Source organism: Nicotiana tabacum, chromosome 15 (genome assembly GCF_000715075.1).
Source record: "Nicotiana tabacum cultivar K326 chromosome 15, ASM71507v2, whole genome shotgun sequence".
NCBI lineage: Eukaryota > Viridiplantae > Streptophyta > Magnoliopsida > Solanales > Solanaceae > Nicotiana > Nicotiana tabacum.
The window spans coordinates 33,408,287-33,428,816 of record NC_134094.1 but is presented as its reverse complement, the minus strand read 5'-3'; the positions used below and the strand labels follow the sequence as shown (position 1 = coordinate 33,428,816).

Genomic DNA, 20,530 nt, shown 5'->3' with positions numbered 1-20,530 from the left:
TAGAACATCAAAAGAATTCTATCGGGTAAACGATATAACAAGCTTGTAACTTTACAAGAGCCAAAAGGTAACCTATGTACTACAACGTAAGTGTAGCTGAGGAAATAAGGAAAAAGGCTTCAACCTAAGTACAGTAACCTAAACAGGAAATGGTCTTATAACAACAGTCTCACAACAACATTGAATGCACTCCATAAGAAAATGGCACCTACCGTGGCTAATGAACAAGAAGTAAAATCAGAAGTGATATTCAAGATCATATGAGTTGTATGGAATTCCAATGTGTGTGGGCACTAAGGTAAGCTAAGTATGCACGCAACAAGGGGGCATAAAGCCAAGAAGAAACAAAAAGAATTATTCGATTAATGACCCAAAGCATGTTATGAACGCACTTTAGAGTTCAGAATTTTATACATGCAACATATATGTTGACAATTATACAGACATAAAAGACTCCAGTATAAGTTTAAAGAATAATTGAGCCAAGGGCATAGACAAAGGATTGAGTTGTTAGAAGATTGTATCATGAATATTCCATAACGCCCATGAAAGGCTAAAGTAATAACTAATACCAGGAGCCTCAGATCGGAATAAGCTTAAGCCTACATAAAGGCTGATTAGAAGGAAGAGGAAACTAAAGAATTACATCAACCCAGTAAATCAGGAGTCTAATTATTGGAACCAAAAAATTTTGGAAATTGTGATTGAGAACATTGCAGGATCACTCTTAATATCAGAGGTACAAGAGAGAAAGTACAACAACCATATTCCATAACGACCCTACGATGAAGCCAGTTAGAAAAGTACCAGCCTCATAAGAAGTCAGTACGAAGATTCCACCGGATTGTGTATGCACCAGAGGTGCAAGTATTATAATAGAGTTTCAAGTTATGGACGTGAATTAAACCCATGTGGAAGCGAGGTCATGAAAGAAATAGAAGATACGATGCAAGATTTAAGGTAGTAAGGCAAAGGTGAACAACATACAAAATACTCAGATGCAGAAGGTTGTGAATAGTCCATACTTCAGATAATAGGTTAGAAGCACGGGGATTTAGTATCCAGGAATAATAGTGGCATCGTCAATAGCATATCTTCCAACCTATGGTGTTTAGGTACCGAGAGATCTAGCCAAGAAGGTAAAGAAGAATTATAGACGATGTGATGTCTCGCTTGATGTTCAAGAATAACATAAGGAAATCTATGGTGCAAGCAAGTTGAAGGAAGGTTGCAAATAGTATAAATAGATACGTATAGGTCGCAAGCTAAAGTATAGTAAAGCAACAAGGTTTTATGACAAGAGTAAGGATGAGAAAGGGCGAGTGAGAAGGGGACGAGAATGGATACGTCCTCAGGATTAAGCCCATGAAAACAAAAGAGCTAATGGTTTCTCTAAGTTATAGATAGTTCAGTATAGCCTGAATGAACTCAAAAAGAATCTAAGACTAATAGCATCTAGAAGAAATGGAATGATGCCTGGTAGTAAAGTGGGGGTGTGATTGTGATAGATAAAGGATGACATTGGGTCTTCGATTGAGTAATGACTTGAAGAGGATATCATGAATTGTACGGGATTAAAATACCCATGTAAGGTGAGTCATCTTAGGATGCTATAAAATACGGTTATGAAAGTATAGTATCGCCCCTAGGTGGATCAATCACGTGAGCCCTAGTGGCAGTGTTACATAAGATATCAAGTTAGCAATGGTAGATGATATATCAACATTAAGGTGAATCAACAATGTATGGACAAAAGTTACAAAGTATGAGATGAGATTGGGCCATTAGTCTTAAGATGAACAGTCATGAGGAAGCGTTAAAGGACATATATTTATACACATGGGACGAACAACGATAAATTGAGGTAAGAGTTATGGTATATTATGAACTACTTAGATGTAGTAAAGTCATGCGGATAGATAATCGGGACTATGAAATAAGATATAGCAATATCTGTAAGTCCAACAAAGTACCGAGCAAAAAACATCAGTATACCTATAGATGCCTAGAGGGACATCTTATTAAGCTCTGTATATGTTCACAAAAAGAGGCCTAGGGATTGGGTAAAAGCTGGAAGAAAAAGGAGAGAAGAGTCTCATAAGCGCACATATAAGGAAAATGTCGTACAGGCTGCATGATTGAAGTAGCAAGAGTTACAAAATTGGAAGAATTCCGACCACAGACCTTGGTGTGAGAAAGAGGCCTATAGGTGGGAATACCCTGGACTTTGGATTTATTCACAGAACAATTGCCTAGATGGCAAGGAGAGTATTAAAATATTAGTAAGAGCTATAGGTTATGATAATGATAAGTGCATCAGTCAACATTCGAGGACGAATGTTCCAAAGGGGGGAATGATGTTACACCTCATGTTTTCATACGTGAAAGTACGCCATAAGTAAATTGATGGAAGCTCGGAAATCAGTTGTTACATCCCGCATTTTCGTATGTTAAAGTTTCCTTGTAAATCCACGTAAGTTCGGGAATGGGGTTATTGTGAGATTATAAGCATTATGCTATTTCAAACAAGTGATGAGTAAATTCGTGAAGGTGAGAGGGTAAGCGAATCGAAGGAAATGAGTTTTCGTCGATGTTTGACATTTTGAGAAAAAATACGGTCCGAACTATAATACCCGGTATTTATGGACCAGTGCCATACAAGGTACCACATGACCATGATAGTAGGGTACAAAAAGTGTGTCAACTGAGTAGTATTTTAAGTAATTTTGGATAATTCTTAATTATGTAGGTAATTGGTTAAATATTGGATTAGTGGGGAATTAATAAGTTGATTAAGGAGTAAATGGATGGTTAATTAAGGTCTTTGGATAATGTCCAAGGAATCAAACGTGGCAGCAATACCTTGTCCAAATTATGACTCTTACATTATGAGTGAAAAGGTGGCATATTTGAGTAATAAGTGTCTTAGTCATACCATTTCAAGGCTAACACCTCTCTAATTCAAAAGAAGGGTCTTATATCAAAGTAGGCAACGGACAAGAATTGAAGAATTCAAGAATTCAAGCAACATACCTTATCATCTTAGCAACGTGAATTGACTTCAATCTTTCATACAAAAACTACGTAATGTTATAGCAACGGGATTGTGCAATTCTAAGGGAGTACCGTGCAATCTTTCTCAAAGAATATCATATGGATTTTTCCGTACTTCGATCTGTCGTTATGTGATTTGTCACAATTGACTTGTGTTAGAGTGATTGTCAAGAGAACCGACTCGAGTATGTTAAGGCTAAGCCCTTCCTTCATTTTGGCATGATCTCGTAACTACATGTGTTTGATAACGAAGCATAAAGAGAAGTTCATACTCCCGAATTTATAAACATTATCCTAGTCTCATAAATTACAGTATTCTCCTTATCGGGACTTCATATTCAATTGAGTATTGTCTTCTTCCAGTCAAGAGAGATGAGAGACTATATATACAATATCACAGTATTTTTATTACCATCGAGCTATAATCGATGGGCAGGCCCCTATTGGGCAACCTCTTATCAGATGGTAAGTTATATACCGAGCCTACTATTGCCGAGCGCCTATGAGCCAGCCCAGCATGGCCAAGATACAGAGCCTAGTATGGCCGAGCGCCTATGAGTGAGCCTATTACGGCAGAGCAGTTATATATACCGAGTCTTATAAGGTCGGACAACTATTTTACTTACTATATTGAGAGAGTTGAGTCAGTATCAGCAGGTGAGTATATCTTCAGATTATCTTTGACTCCCAGTTACTTTTAGTTGTTATATTATCAGTTCAGTTTCAACTTTCAGTATATTGCCTTACATACTCGGTAAATTATTTCGTACTGACGTCCCTTTTCTGAGGCTCTTCATTTCATGCATGCAGGTTCAAACAGACAGGCGGGTAGACCTCCTTATTAGGTGTTGCCCGAGTTCAGCTTGATCTGTAAGCTCCATGCCCTTTGGAGTTGTCGGGTCTAGAGCTTTATGTATATCTTGTGTATATATGTAAATATGACATGAGTAGGTCGGGGCCCTGTTCCGATCACAGTATATCCATCAGTATAGGCTTGTAGACGTATCCTGTCAGTTAGTGCAGTATGTTGGGCTTGTAGGCCTTTTATGTATATTTTGTTGGTTTGCCAGCTATACTAGTTATGACAGCTTTCTCGGCCCAGCTTTATATTGATGTTTAGTCAGCATTCGTAATTATCTTGCAATATGGCCCATGGACAAAGTGTGACACTATATGTTCAGAGTCCCTTAGTCGCAAGTTCGTACGCGAGGATAGGTGAGGCACCGGGTGCCGGTCTCGCCCCAGGTTTGGGGTGTGACACTTGAATAATTCCAGCCCAATCTCGAACCTCGTTGTTCCTATTTGTAGTAAACCTATGGGGGTTAAAGGTTAAAACATGTCAAAGAAGAAGCGTCATCCAGTGAACAAACATATTGGATAGGAATTTTTATGGTAATATTAAAGCTAGCACATCTTAGAGTAATTGTTTGAGATCGCCAAAGGTTTAGTTTGGGTGTTTGGCGTAGTGATATAGAGTTGAAGAAAGTGAATGGGTTATTGTAAAGGTTTTCTATATGAATATATTGGGTAAATTGCTAAGGAAGGTAAAGTATGTGTAGTTACATTAGGCCTTATGAAATATTGAAGGAAATAGGCCAAACTATGAGTATAATATTTCTCTATTATTGTCCTCTGTGTACCCATTATTTCATGTGTCTATGTATAAGGAGGTAATTGGAAATCGTTTGTATATCGTTCCGGTGGAGGTTATTGAAGGTGAAGTTAATGGATAGTTAGCTTATGAGACGTACCTAATTGTCCTCCTTGTTAGATAAGTCTGGAAGTTGGGATTGCCTACGTTAATATGTTATGGCGAAGTTTGTAAGTCGAGAAGGTCACTTGAAGGCCGAAAGTGTTGTGGAAAGAAAATATTTTCGCTTGATTGCATAGCAATTGGTTTTGAGTTGAAAGGTACTTTCTAGGTGTTATGATTTAAAAATGTATAGTTCATGTCCAGATATCACTCTTGATAATATAATGCCTGTAATGTTGAGATCAGTGCTGTTGATATACATTGTGATGCTTTGTGGAGTTGTGGATGTGTTAATAGGATGCTTTTGGTGATTTCTGGCAGGTGGATAGGCCCAGTTACAGGGGAAACTCTATCGAAAGTTTCAAGAATTTGTAAAGATAGCCGAATTTCAAGGGCCATAAGTAAGTTGAAATTTTGGAAATAAAGTATGAGACCGATGTAGTTATAAGTGCCTATGTGTAATGGTTGGAGGTAAAAGGATGGTAACACTATTCTTAGAAGTGACTCGTAAAACATTCGAGGACGAATGTTCTTAAGTGAGGGAGAATGTAACAACCCAAAAAATTTCGAACTACTTAAGCGCTATTAAGAAAGTAGATGTGCGCTAATTATATTATTTTGTGGGTGGACGAGGAATATTAATATAATGGATATCAATTTGATAGGATAATAAGTGTACGAGTCATATTACAAGTGATGTGGGGTCTAAGGGGAGCCCTAAGTCCAAGTCAAGTTGGAAATTGCATAATAGACTAAAGTTTCAAATGAGTTCGCACAATGCCTAACATCAAACGCGCATAACTCTCATGATATGAAAAGTATTATGGTGTATTACCTATCAAAAGAAAGGTATATGTGTCTAGTTTCTAATTCTTCAAACCGCTTGTCATTTGGATACTCCTACAAGACAATATAACCAAATTATCAAAGGCTGGCAGAAGGTGATTTTGCGGCCAATTCTGCCATCGTAGAATTGATTATGTGATTGCAAAAGAGGTTATGCGACCGCAAAACTGGTCACAGACCTAGCCAACATAGCCCTGTTCTGGACATCGATTGTGCGGTGCATTGTGCGACCCGCATACCCATTATGCGGTCCATTATGCGACCGCACACCTGATTTCGGAGGGTTAATTTTTTTATTTTTATAGCCCGACCCCATTTTGAAAAATAGGCTTTGGGGATTATTTTGGGATATTTTTCTGAGGGTTTTAGAGATAGGTAAGAGCATTTTATAGATAGAAGGAGGGAACCGAACATTCTAATCATCCAATCTTGCACCAATCTTAAAGAATCAAGGAAGGTAATCACAAGATCTTCATCTAAGAGGTAAGATTCAAGCCCCTAGTCTTCAATTTCGAGTTTGGGGTAAAAAATGGGTGATTGGGAGTATGATTCTTGGGTGTAAGAGTATTGTTTATACATTCTTATACTAATAAGGTTTGTGAGAAGATTGTTGAGCTCAAATAAGTAAAGATTGGGTTGTGGAGTGAAGGAAATCTTGTAGAAGAACCTTGTAGCCAAATTTGCACACCTAGTGTTTGATAAAATGCTCAAATGAATTGACAACATGAATATCTTCCTAATTATTGTTCAATTTTGTTATGTCTCAAAGTAGGTTGGGATTGCTAGAATTTTCGGAACGTTGTAGTAATTTAAGGAAAGCTCAAAATGAGGTATGTTGGCTAAACTTTCTCTCTTAGAATTGAATTCCATAATATTCCCATAAGTTCCAAGTATGGTTGTCTTAAGTTCCTTATTCGATGTTTTGAGTTGTTCCCAATAAATTCGATTGTCCAGAATAAGCAAAGTGTGAAGAATTGTGTAATAAATAATTGTTTCCAATGTTCCTATCACATTATGTCATCTTTTGGGAATGTGTTTAAGAATGATATGTTTATTAAAATGTTATGGCTTTGAGTCGTGTTTCAAATGAAAGCTAGTATGCCAAATTGTGTGAGAAAAACTCAATATGCTTAAGACTCTTAATTGCTCATGTGTACCTAAAGTCTTGATTTGGAAATGTCTTGTTGTTGATAATCTATAATGATTCTTGAAAATGAAATAAGTGAATTGGGGATATAGAGTGTGGCCAACGCGCCAGGAATGAAGGTTATACTTGTGGCTAATGGTGCCAATGAAATAAGATGATGTGAAAAATATTATGAAATGAGCTTTGATTCAACTATTCCAAAATTGACTTCGAAAATAGAATTTGCCTAAAAGCTTATGTACTCAAGTCATGCCCGTATGTGGTTATTTCAACTAATGCTATGTTTTGTGAGTATTTTCAATGTGTTTTGCGTTCTTACATATTCGTGAATGGAAATTGTGTAGTGTCCTTTTTGAGAAAAAGTATTTCAAGAATAAATGGTGTGTTACTTGTTGATGATTTTAACTTGCGCATCAATTGCCAATTATTTTACTCCATTTCTCGGAAAGAAATCAATTGTGCTTAAATTATTCATTTCTAATAATCTTAAAGTTGTGATTTTCGGAATATTCTATATGTTGATATTTGATGGTGATTTTTGAATTTGAAAGAGGTGAAAGTGTGGGATATGAAATACGGCCATCGTGCCAGGAATAAAGAATCTTGTGAATAGCCAAATAAGCCAAGGAAATATTGTCGTTGTGAATGACTAGAAATACTAATGAGAATTTATACAATGTGAAAAATATTGAGGTGAGTACAATTGTATTTATGTTACCTTTTTGTGCAAATCAAATCGAAATTATTTTGGCAACATCATTAGCAAAACCGAGGAAGGGTGGGTCATAAGGCCCACACCTGAAACTACACATACCGGTGTAGGGCTGGTTTGTGATTATTTCCCCTTATTTGGGATAAAATTGAATTATTGGTGAAATTGTGATATTATTCCCCTTAATTAGGATGAAACTGGTAATAATTATGGATTGGAAAAGTCAACCCACACGTCATATATGGGAAGGCGGCCTAGATGATCGGGTGGAGATCGGACGTCATGTTGCGCACATGGTGGTACTACTCTTGGTAACAACTTTCTTTCGCATCACATGTCAAACCACATTGTTCGTGGGGAGATGTCCTTGCCGACCGGACGTGATCGGACTCCGTGCTAACAAAGACGGTGGTATATCAGTGCTAATGATCGCCCAACCAATAAAATTGTATATGAAGTTTGTATTTTGAAAATTATTATGTTTTAACTAAATATTTGGATATTGTTGATTGTGTCTTGCTGTTTCTATGTGTTGCCTTTTCTTATATGGGCATTCTATTTTTAAAGTGGACTTTTAGCTCTACATACTAGTTCTATTCAACGGTACTAACGTCCCTTTTGCCGGGGGTGCTGCATCTTTATTGGATGCAGGTGGTTCAACAACAGACGACATTAGTCAGTGATAGCAGTACACTCTTTTCAGATGATTTGGTGAGCCCCACTTCATTTCGGAGTCATGTATCTTTTATTTCTCATGTACTATCATTTAAGGTATAGCCGGGACCTCGTTACCGGTGTTTACATATTATTCTTCTATTGTAATTAGAGGCTCCGTAGACAGGTTGTGGGTTGTGGTTGATGTTCGGAATTGAACTAAAAGTTTTAGTATTTGGAAATCATGTTTCTCGTTAATTCTATAAACTCGTAATATTTTTAAAATTATGAATAAAGTTGTTAATGGGAGTGAAATACGAGTTGGTAATGAAATCTTTTTAGTGTTTGATTAATGGAGTACATCTCCACTTTATTCATGGATGAGTTTGAGTGGAAGGAAATCTAATAGGCTTGCTCGGCCGGTTTCACTCGGTTGAGAGCCGGTCGTGCTCCTTGATTTCGGGGCATGACAATTTGTATGCATAAAATTCTGTTGGAAGAAAATTGCAAGCCAGTGGTGCAGCCCCAGCGCAAGCTGAAAAAAATATTGGAGGAAGTACTGCACAAGGAGATCATCAAATTCCTAGATGCAGGAGTGATTTTTCGCATCTTTGATAGCTAGTAGATTAGTCCAATACAAGTTGTACCTAAGAAAGAGGCAATGACAGTAGTGAAAACGAAGATATTGAATTGATCCCCACCAGAACAATCACTGGGTGGAGAATGTGCATTGATTATAGAAGGTTGAATGATGCAACAAGGAAGGACCACTTCCCACTCCCTTTTATTGATCAAATGCTCGAGAAAATGGCTAGACATGGATGCTACTGCTTCTTAGATGGGTACTCAGGCTACAATCAGATACCCATTGATTCAGAAGATGTTAAGAAGACCACATTTACTTGACCGTCAGATATTTTTGCTTATAGGAGGATGCCGTTTGGGTTGTGTAATGCACCTGCCATTTTTCAGAGGTGCATGATGTCTATATTCTCTAATCTAAATAGAAAGTGTCTTGAAGTATTCATGGATGATTTTACTCTCTTTGGTGATGAATTTAAGGACTACTTGAAGAATTTGTAGCTCGTTCTTGAACGTTGTGAAGCCACGCACTTGGTCCTAAACAGGGAGAAGTGTCACTTCATGGTAAAGGAGGGAATTGTCTTAGGCCACAAAGTGACTACACAAGGAATTGAAGTTGATGGAGCGAAGGTTGATGTGATTGCTAGGCTTCCTCCATCGACTTCTGTGAAGAGCATTAGGAGTTTCTTGGGTTATGGTGGGTTCTATAGGAGGTTCATCAAAAACTTTTCGAGCATTACCAAACGGTTGACTGCTTTTCTAGTGAAATATGTCAACTTTGTTTTCAATGTGGAGTGTTTAAGAGCATTCGAATTGATCAAGGAAAATCTTATAAGTGCTCCTATCATGGTGACACCTGAATGGAGCCAACCATTTGAGATAATGTGTGATGCCAGTGATGTTGCTGTGGGGGCGGTTCAAGGACAAAGAAAAGATAAAATATTTAGGCCCATTTACTATGCAAGAAGGACGTTGAATGATGCTCAAGTCAAATATGCAACCACTGAAAAAGAGTTCTTGGTTGTGGTCTTTACTTTTGACAAGTTTAGATCATATATGGTGGGGAGCAAAGTGATTGTACACACGGATCACTCAACCTTAAAATTTCTGCCGAGTAAGAAGTAGTCCAAGTCGCATCTGATGTGGTGGGTACTGTTACTCCAAGAGTATGACTTAGAGATCAAAAATAAGAAGGGCACATAAAATAAAGTCGCCGATCATTTATCTCGACTTGAGTGACCTCTGGTTGAAACAGTTGAAATAAGGGAAGAATTCCCTGATGAGTAGATTTTCTCTATTGTTGCGGTTTCCGAAAGGCCGCCTTGGTATGTTGATGTAGCCAACTTTTTGCCTAGAGGATATTTACCTCTTGACCTCTCTCGTGATCAAAGATGTGTTCCTGAAGGAGAAATGGCAAGCATTCTATCTCATTGCCATGATAGAGTAGTTGGAGGAAACTATGGTGGAAATCGCACTACAGCAAAGGTCATGGAAGCCAGTTTTTTGGCCTACTTTGTACAAAGACGCAAGAGCATATGTAGCTGCATGTGACAAGTGTCTATGGGCAGGTAATATTACCAAATGGGACGAAATGCCTCTCAACTCCATTCTGGTATGTGAAATTTTTGACGTTTGGGGAATTGACTTCATGGGTCCATTCCCATTGTCACATTCTTATGAGTATATACTAGTAGCCGTTGACTACGTCTCTAAGTGGGTAGAAGCAATCCCTACTAGGCCCAATGATGCTCGGGTGGTGTGTTAGTTCTTATGGAAGAACATCTTTACCCGCTTTGGGACACCTCGAGTTATTATCAGTGATAATGGGTCACACTTTATGAACAAGCAGTTTGCTACACTGATGTCTAAGTATGGGGTCGCACACAAAACAAGAACCCTGTACCATGACCAAACTAGTGGGCAAGTTGAAGTGTCTAACAGTGAACCTAAACGAATTATTGAAAAGATGGTTAGTGCTTCTCGTAAGGATTGGTCCGTAAAATTGGAAGAAGCTCTATGGGCGTACAGAACTACGTTCAAAACAACCATAGGGACTTCACCGTTCAAACTAGTATATGGAATATTGTGTCACATACTTATTGAGATAGAAAATAAAGCTTATTGGGCAATTAAGATGCTTAATATTGATCTTAGTCTTACAGGTGAATACAGGTTGGCGCAGATGAATGCATCGGAGGAGTTTAGACTCGACGAGTATGAAAATGCACAAATTTTCAAGGAAAAAAATTAAAGGTGACATGATCGTCTGATTAAGCCAAAGGAGTTTCATGAAGGGGATAGAGTCTTACTGTACAAAAGTAGACTCCGATTGTTTCCCGAAAAATTTAAGTCTAGATGGACGGGACCGTATGTGGTGAAACATGTATCACCGTATGGGGCAATTGAGATTCAGAACATGGACAAAATAGAGAACTTCAAAGTTGAGGATGCCCAGTTGAGTCAAGATGACGACAATAACTCAGAACTACCTCTAACTCTTCTACTAGTTAGAATTTTCACTTTTGTTTATAGCGTAGAATAGATAGAAATGAGTGTATATTGCTATGTGTTAGGTGCATGAAGGTACATGTTGTGGAAGGTAGGAACTGAGGTGTCTAAAAGGCCTCTTTTGAATGTATCCGTGCTCGACCGCGCACTTGGGGGGAGGGCACTTTGCGCATATGGTCGCGCACTTAAGGGGTTGACCGCGTATATTCAGTAGTACACTGCCAAACATGCATGGCCGCGCACGGTATAACCCTACCGCACACAAGTAAGTCTTTTTCTTCTCCTTTTTAATTTTGGACCCCCCCCCCCACCATAACTCCGAATTCTAAATTTTTTACTTTTCCTCTCCCCTTACTGAAAACGAACCCTAACCCGTTTCCTCCCCCCCACTCTGATCTCCTCTCCGTAAAATCAACACCAAAACACTCCCCTACTCTCCCCCTTTCATGTCCTCACTAGCTCTATTCCCTAGAGACCCCTCAAGTATGTGAGATGCTTTCTCTCTCTTTTATTATTTTTATTTTGTTTTATTTTGTTCTTTCTTTTCGTTTTCAATTTTCATATGAGGGAGGTTGAGTTTCACCATAGAGACTGACCATATAGTTTCTAGGAGTGGAAGTGGTGTATCCTTAGTCCATCTAGGGCAAATATTGCTTGGTGGGGATTAGGAACAATTGTGCATGTTAAGTGTTTGTGTAAATGCCACAATGAGATTGAAGGTGTAATTTTGTGACCAAGTGTAAGGGTGAAGTCTAAGTAGCCTCTCTTGCTTCGCCAAGTGATTCTTTAGCTAATTGTTGGCGGTTTGCTATAGGTACTATGGAGCTCTCTAAGAAACGAAAAACTGCAAGTGCCTCAACAAGTGGTCAAGCGGGCACATCCCAGTCGCGAGCTTCTGCATCCGCTCATCGATATGATCCGAACAAGTTTGACTCTTGGGAAGCCCAAGAATTATTTCGTAGCAAAACAAGCAAGAAACCCATTCCGGAAAGGGGCATTGACATAGGATCTCTCCAAAATGACTGTCCCAGAGTATATAAGGAATTGGTCAGGCAAGGCATGGGGGTATTCTGCGAAGAACCTGACGAGGCAAATTTGATGGGTGTTCGGGAATTCTATGGGAACTTCCCAGAACATGAAAACCATGTCTGTACAGTGCGGAAGAAGAGCGTGAACTTCTCCAAGGAGGCCATCCGAAGGGCCTATCACTTGCCGGAATATGTGTAAGACCCCGATACAGGTGACTACTATGTCACGCACAACGGAAAACCACACATATAGCGCCTGTTATTTGCAACCATTTGTGTACCTGGGAGGGAGGTAGTGTGGCTAAAGGGGGGCCACAAATTTCACTCGGCCTCGCTTACTTTTGAAGGGAAGTGCTGGCTCTATATCATTAATAACTGCCCGCTACCTTCAAGAACCACCACTGAGAGGTATGGGTTCTTTTTCCCATCATTTGTCACTCGATTATGCCGTGAGGCACGGGTGCCGAAAAACAGGGTCGCGAATAAGAAAGTCAAGAGAGAATAGAAATTCCGGGTTGATAAAGTGGTAATCAGGAAGGAACCGACTGGGCCTGCTGAGGCGGATAATGAGGAATTTGATGAGCCTAACTAGGGCAATAATGTGCACGGTGAGGATGTCGCTGCTTCTCCAATGCATGAGCAAAGTATTAAGGAACCTTCATGCAGCATATGGGAAACACGAACGAGTGCTTTAGAGCAAGAGATGGCGGGGATGTGTACTTCTGTCACTGATTTGGGAACTCGAGTGGATGCCCTTACTACACAGAATGCCAAATCAGAGAAGAAGATCATGGCATGGCTGCGTGCACTTGGCCGGGCTTGTCATCTGGACCCCGGCATCGTCTCTGACATAGACTGATTTGATCGGGGGAGTTTTCTTCACTTTTGCATTCTTCTCTGTGTGTCATGGGGACATGCCACCATTTAAAGTGTGGGGTGGGGGATATTGGTATGTTGTATGTATATAAGTTTTGTTTTGTTAGTTGTAATTGATTTGGTTAGTTGCAATAGTTAGAGATAGAGAAACAAAAAAAAACACATATTTTTTTTTTAAAATTCTCGATTTTTCCCGATGATGGATAACATTCGACGGGTTTCATGAGGGATTAAAGTTGAAAGAAAAAGACAAAAATATTTTCTTTTTTTAGGTAGTGTATTAATTGCCCCCATAGTTTTTCTTTATGCCGCGGTTCTTTTTCAAGGGTTTTGATTGAATCGGGTGCAGTTAGTTTTTAATTTTGTTAGGAGTAGGAACCTTGAGCTATGGTTTAAATGGAAGGAAATATATCTTGACCCTATTATTCCTTGATAATAGTGAGTGCTTTAGTCGTGATGCTTAGGCTCAATTTTTGACTCTTGTATAAGTACCTTAAATTGTATGATCTTAACTCTGCTTCACTGATTTGACTAGAGTGTCTTGATAGTCCAATCCGAATTGAGTTATGTGCCATGTGTGTGTGAGAGAGGTTTTGTGTTATTCTGTGCATTGTATTTGATGTCTAGAACTTTCCCCGTGTGTTTGCAAAGCGAAATAGTAGTTTTATTCAGTCTTGGAAGTGATTTAGGCATTGCTTTATTGAGCCAGTTATATGCTTTTACCCACCTAATTGTTCTGCATCTTAATTAACCCCTTTGAGCCTGTAATCCTGTTTCTTTGGCAATCACATTACAAGCCTTACCCATTTGTTGAATTGACCATCTATTTGAACCATGTACCTCTCGTGAGCACTTGAAATTGTTATGAACTTTGTAAATGTTGAAATGCGGGGTGGTTGGTTTGGCTTTTATGTGGAGATAATGAAATAAGGAGAAAGATGCACTAGTTTGAAAAAGTAAGAGCCACTTGAACCGAAAAAAAAAGAAAAAGTATGTTGTATTATTGTGCAAATATTCCTTGATAGTGGTATCTCTTTATGTAATTGTGCTTAAAGAAGTAGGAAGTTGATGTATATTTATGTGAAGGTAGACTAATGGTTTGACATAAGTGTGGGGTTTTGAAAGATAAATTGTATTTATTAAAGTGCTTAGGGAGGTGTAGTCACTCTAATATCAATATGTATCCTACCCGTCCCGCAGCCTACATTACCACCAAATAAAGTCCCACTTGATCCTTGACTGAATGAATTCAATTAGTAGAGTAGTACACTACGGGCAAGCTTATGGTTCATCTTTTGTGGCATATGAATGTTGTATTTGAGAGTGAGTGAATTCTTTATATATTGGGTTCCTAATTGTTCTTAATGTCTATTGTGTGTGGAACTACTCTCTATATTTGTGCGTGGGCACTGGATTCATGAAGGAAAAGTAATATCGTTGACCTCTATGTTGGAGTAAGTGAGCGAGTTGTGAGTAATGCGTGGTACTTTTGAGTCAAATGTTGAGGCTAGGATGTTACACTATTGTGCTTAATCTATTTTAAATATTCTTGGTGTGATGAGTTATGAGAGTTGTGTAATAGGGTCGTGTCTATATAAAGTGTAGTTTGATTGCTTGAGGACGCGTAATGGTTTAAGTAGGGGGTGTTGATGGTAGGCTATAATTATGTGTTTTAATTGCTTATCGCACTCTAATCTACTATGCTTTAATTGAGTTTGAGCTTTATTCACTAGTGTTTTACACTAATTGTGTGTTTTATGCCTTGTAGGAGCGATTTCGAGTTACGATGAGGTTATGGAGCTAATTTGAGCCATTTTGGGACGTTGAAGTCTGAATAAAAGCTGAAGGATTAAGTTGGAATCGCGTTCGAGGATCAACAGACAATAGTGAACTTAACGAGAGAAATGAAGAATTTAGCAGGAGGCCACCCAGGAGCGCGGTCACGTACTACGTGCGCATGTAGAGCAGGACACTGTCCAAGGTGCGCGACCATTTGCGCGATTAAACCTCCAAGAGCGCGGCCGCGCACATCCAGTTCCAGAAACTTTTCCCAAGCCTATTTTTGTAATTTTGGAGGCTCCTTCTTTTGACCTATATGAAGCCTAGCTCATCTAAAACCAGGGTATCTTGGATATTGAAGAGCAATTATTTGGGAGAGAAGAGGAAAGGAAGAAACGGGAATGCGGAATACTTGATCCAATTCATTCAATACGGAAGTTTGTTTGATTTCAGGAATTGTAATGTCTTCTTGTTCTTCTAATACTCTGGTGATGAATAACTTCTCCACTATGGAGTAATCTTTCTTAGGGTTATTGACGGATGTCGTGATTTGATTATTGTTTTGGGTTTTACTCTCTGTTAATTGCCCGAAATCATTGAATGAATTATTTATCGAATTGCAGGGCTAATTGTGGTTTTACTTTAATCGAAAGAGAAGTCCTGTTGTAATTTGCATTGTGCCATATTGTTTGGGTTGATTTTGCGCCTATCATAGGCAATCGAAAGGGCTTAGAGAGTTATAAATTAACCCAGTTTAGAAGAATAGTTGAGAGGCATTCTTCGAAAGATCATTCATTCACTGTATTTGTGCATATGTTCATAGGACCCATTCTTAGGTTGATTAAGGGAACTCTCATTCATTCGGAAGAAAAATTTGAATCCCTAAGGTGGCCTAATCATCTGTTGAAATCGAAAGAGTCAATAGAAGTTAAGAGTGAACTTAACACATAGTTACTCGAAATAATAATTGATCACATATCTTGTCACAACTCTTACTTCTTACCTTGATATCCAATCGTTGCTACTTAGTCAATAGATTTCCATTAGTTTCTTACAATCAATAATCTTAGTTTTATTAGAAGTCGATAATAAGTTACAGGGGAGATGGTACCAGAATTTATGTAAATGAGCTTCTAGCTTAAGTTACGAACTTAGCCTTTACTCAGCACGTATTTTGAATCTCCTTATCCTATGGTAGATTGAGTTGAGTTGTTTGAAGAGTAGCTTGGAAGGTATTAAGGACTCAATGGGGTTAAGGTATGTTAAGACTAAAGCTTTCCATTATTTTGGCATGATCCTGTAACTACATGCATTTGATAACGAGACATAAAGAGAAGTTCGTATTCCTGAACTTATGTACATTATCCTAGTCTCATAAGCTACAATATTCTTCCTAATCGAGACTTTATATTTAGTTAAGTATTATCTTCTTCCAGTCAAGAGAGCTAGAGGGTGTATATATATATATATATATATATATATATATATATATATATATATATATATATATATATATATAATACTCTTACACCCAAGAATCTATAATCGGTGGGCATGCCCCTATTAGGCAGTATTACAGTATTTTCACCACCATCAAGCTATAATCGGTAGGCAGGCCCCTATTGGGCAACCTCTAATTAGATGGTAAGTTACATACTGAGCCTACTATGACCGAGCACCTATGAGCGAGCCCAGAATGACCGAGATACAGAGCGTAGTATGGCCAAGCGCCTTTGAGCGAGCCTACTACGGCAGAGCAGTTACATGTACCAAGCCATATAGGGCCGGAAAACTAGTTTACTTACTATATTGAGAAAGTTGAGTCACTATCAGTAGGTAAGCATATCCTCAGATTATATTTGACTCCCAGTTACTTTCAGTTATTATATTATCAGTTCAGTTTCAGCTTTCAGTTATTTTGTTGCCTTACATACTCGGTACATTATTTCGTACTGATGTCTCTTTTGTGGGGGACGCCATATTTCATGCCTGCAGGTCCTCATAGACAGCTGGATAAACCTTCCCATTAGACAAAATCAAACATCGGCTTGGTTGGTAATCTCTACTTCCTCGAAGTTACCGGGTCTAGACCTTGGAGTCCATTTGTAGGTCGAGGCCCTGTACATGCTTTTAGATGAGTCTTGTATATTTGGTATATCAGTATTGTGGCCTTTCCGGCCCAGTATATATGTTCAGATTGGTATTGCTGGTTGGAGACATTCATGGCGGCGGCGTCAGCCCGCACGATTAGGTATATGAAATTTTAGGTGTATTTACCCCTCAAATGAGAGGAACGTTATTTGCAGATGATTTCGAATATAGCCTCACCGGCCTTGATTGGTATTGTTAATCTGCAGGTAGGCCTTGTTGGCAAGTTGAGGGTTACCCCTCCAGAGTTCACAGTTTCAGCTAGGTACGCTCAGGCCGAGTATAGCACCGGGTGCCAACCACACCTCCCCAGGTGTGGGGCGTGACAAAGAACATGTAGAATTGTTTTCCCAGAAATACATATCAAAAGCAGAAATTCACAAAACATTCCATTTTACTCAAAAGACAACTAATAAGCCTTCTTTAATTTGGTTTCTGTCATTGTGAAGATGGATACTCTCTTGTCGGTGCAATGGTAATTATATGTGATTTTTGAAGATTATTTATTTTCCAATGAAAAAATAATTAGTTTTCTAGCATTGGTGTTCTATTAAATTGTTATTAAATTATAGGAAAGTAAATACATTTTTACAAATCTGCTTATCAATTACCAACACTACTAAGATATACACCAATTTAGAAATATAACTGCAAGATTCATCCTAATATATATATTTTTAAATCTTTCATTAGACGTGTTTATCCTTTTATTCTCTTTTTTATTGAAATATATTTACAAATCGTATGATATTAAAGGATATGTTGAGCACGGCTTGGAATTATATGATGATGTCATGACCCAAAAATTCTTACCAAGGAGTTTTGATGACACCTATAATGACCCGACCGATATTTCTGAGCTCTAGCGCATCGTTCAGTGGTTTGAGGCCTTGAGTAGTTTCACTTTAGGTATTATGACTCGTACGCGTAGTCGGAATCAAATTTCGGGAAGTTCAGAGTTGATTCAGATGGAAAATTCTAAATTCGAAAGCTTTAAGTTGGAAGAATTGACTAAGGTTTGACCTTTGAGTAAACGACCTCGGAATCAAGATTTGAAGGTTCCAATAGATTCGTATGATGATTTTGGACTTGGGCATGTATTCAGGTTGAGTATCGGGTGGTTCGGGCGCATGTCCGCACCTGTTATGGGAAGTTGGCATTTTGGAAGTTCTAGAATTTCATAAGTTTGGTTTGAAGTTGATTTTGATGTTATCGATGTCAGTTTGGAGTTTCGAGCCTTGGAATAGGTTCGTATCGTGATTTGTGACTTGTAAGTAAAGTTTGGTGTCATTCACAGATGCTTAAATGTAATTCAGACGCGTTCGGCAAAGTTTAAAGGTTGGGAAGTTGAAAGAACAGTTTTGGCCATCGATTTATAATTTTGATGTTGTTTTACATGATTCGAGGCTTTGACTAAGTAGGTATCATGTTTTGGGATGTGTTGGTATATTTGGACGGGATCCCGGGGGCCCTTGGTGCAAATCAGAATGAAAACGGATCGAGTTTGGACTTGGGAGAATTGCTGAGGCAACTGAGATCTGGTGCAATCGCACCTGCGTGGAAAAGGCCGCAGGTGCGAGCTCGTAGAAGCAACCAAAAGGGTCACAGAAGCGGAGGGGGAGTGAGGATGGCTGGCTTCGCATGCACGAGAAAATCCACCACACCTGCGGGCCCGCAAGTGCGGGCTGTTGGACGCATAAGTGAAATGGGGAAAGGGGAGGCAGTTCCGCAGAAGCGGGGTATCGGGCGCAGGTGTGAAAGCATTCCCGCAGATGCGGAGGTGGAGGGGCCTGAAGGGAACCGCAAAAGCAGAGTTTCTGGCCACACTTGCGGAACCGCAGAAGAGGTCAAGTGACTGCAGGTGCGATGATCGCTGGGCAGTGGTGCTTCTTAATCAAGACCTAGCTCTCATTTCTCTTATTTTCTCTTGGGTTGGCTGAAGTTAAGGAGCGACTTTGACGGATTTTTCATCGAGAAACATGAGGTAAGTAATTTCTACAAGTTGGGAGTTAAATATATGAATTTGGGCTTGTAAATACATGAAAAATTATGGAAATTGTTGTATTTTAAGAGAAACCTAGAAAATTGGTATTTTTGGATTTTTACCACGAAACTGGACATGGAATGAGGAATAAATTATATATTTGAGTTCGTAATGTTATGGGTAATGTTTATTTTCTAAAATATTCGGAATTCGGGCACATGGGCCCGAGGGTTTACTTTATCGATTTTCGAGCGGAGTTGGTAATTATTATAAATTGATTAATTATGAGTAATAAAGTATATATTTATGGATTTGCACATTGTTTCACTAGTATTGGAGAGACGGGCATCGGTTTGAGGTGTTAGAGTGGCGTTGGAGCCGACTATGGAACTTTGTAGCAAGGTATGTCTCCTGTCTAACTCTGTGAGGGGGAAACTACCCCTAGGTGATGTATTTGATATATGCTACTTGTTGCAGGGGATACGTACACGTGAGGTGATGAGAGTCCGTACGTAGCTAGATTCATGCTATGTCCGAGTAGACTTGGGTTCCCGCCATGCTATAACTGTAATGTGTGAGTTGCCCCTTGCCTATTAAATTTATTTATTTTATGTTACGACTTGAGACTAGACTTGCGTAGAGTGATAGACTTGCTATTGTTGAGATTTGATGGGCTTCATGATTAGTTTCGGAATAATTGTACGCCTCTTACGAATTTGTCCCATGCTATGAGTTTTCCTCGAAAGGGTTTCCTCAAAATTTATACTTCACACGTTTATTCGTGAGTGGGGTCAAGGACCTGTTAAAGATTCTTATTATAATGGGATCGGGTCATTCGCCTCAGTAGTATGATAGATATATCTTTGGTTCATGTCGTTCGACCCTCGACAATGTACACATTATAATGGGATCGAGTTGTTCGCCTTGGTAGGATTATGTATCACACTCTCATGGGAGCGGGTAGTTCGCCTCGGCAATATGATAGATGTATCTATCATTCGTGCCGTTCGACCCTCGATAGTGCACACAGTATGATGGGATCGGGCAGTATGCCTTGGCATTTCTATAATAACACTCTTATAAAATCGTGCGTAATATTTGACAAAAAGCCAGTGTATTTGTGAGGTTTCTTGATTTGAACTATGATGACTTATCTGGTAAGGTCCATTATATACATATGCTCCGGTTGATGGAGGTAACTGCCAATTGAGAGCTTGAGTTTATTGTTAAGGATTGTACATACTAGGAGGATTGTACCACGTATTTATACTTGTTTATTTTGTTTGTTTACTCAGCCTCACCTCTATTTACTTCTACTGTATCTATCTTATTGGACCACTAGTAAGTGTTGATATCGACCCCTCGCCACTACTTCTCTAGGGTTAGGCTAGATACTTACTGGGTACTCGTTGATTTATGTACTCATGCTACACATGTTGCACTTTTTGTGCATGTATAT

At 38.9% G+C, this 20,530-nt stretch overlaps 1 protein-coding gene across 1 annotated transcript in view; it reads left to right on the top strand.

Moving 5' to 3' along the window:
* The window catches only part of LOC142169576 (uncharacterized), a 33,799-nt gene extending 21,316 nt beyond the window's left edge, over positions 1–12,483 (top strand). Inside the window, exons 3-6 of the mRNA XM_075231456.1 lie at positions 9,250–9,825; positions 10,036–10,233; positions 10,598–10,910; positions 12,071–12,483. Coding sequence (XP_075087557.1) covers positions 9,250–9,825; positions 10,036–10,233; positions 10,598–10,910; positions 12,071–12,483 — 1,500 coding nt within the window. The remainder of the gene's footprint in view (positions 1–9,249; positions 9,826–10,035; positions 10,234–10,597; positions 10,911–12,070) is intronic.
* Positions 12,484–20,530: the final 8,047 nt, after the last annotated feature.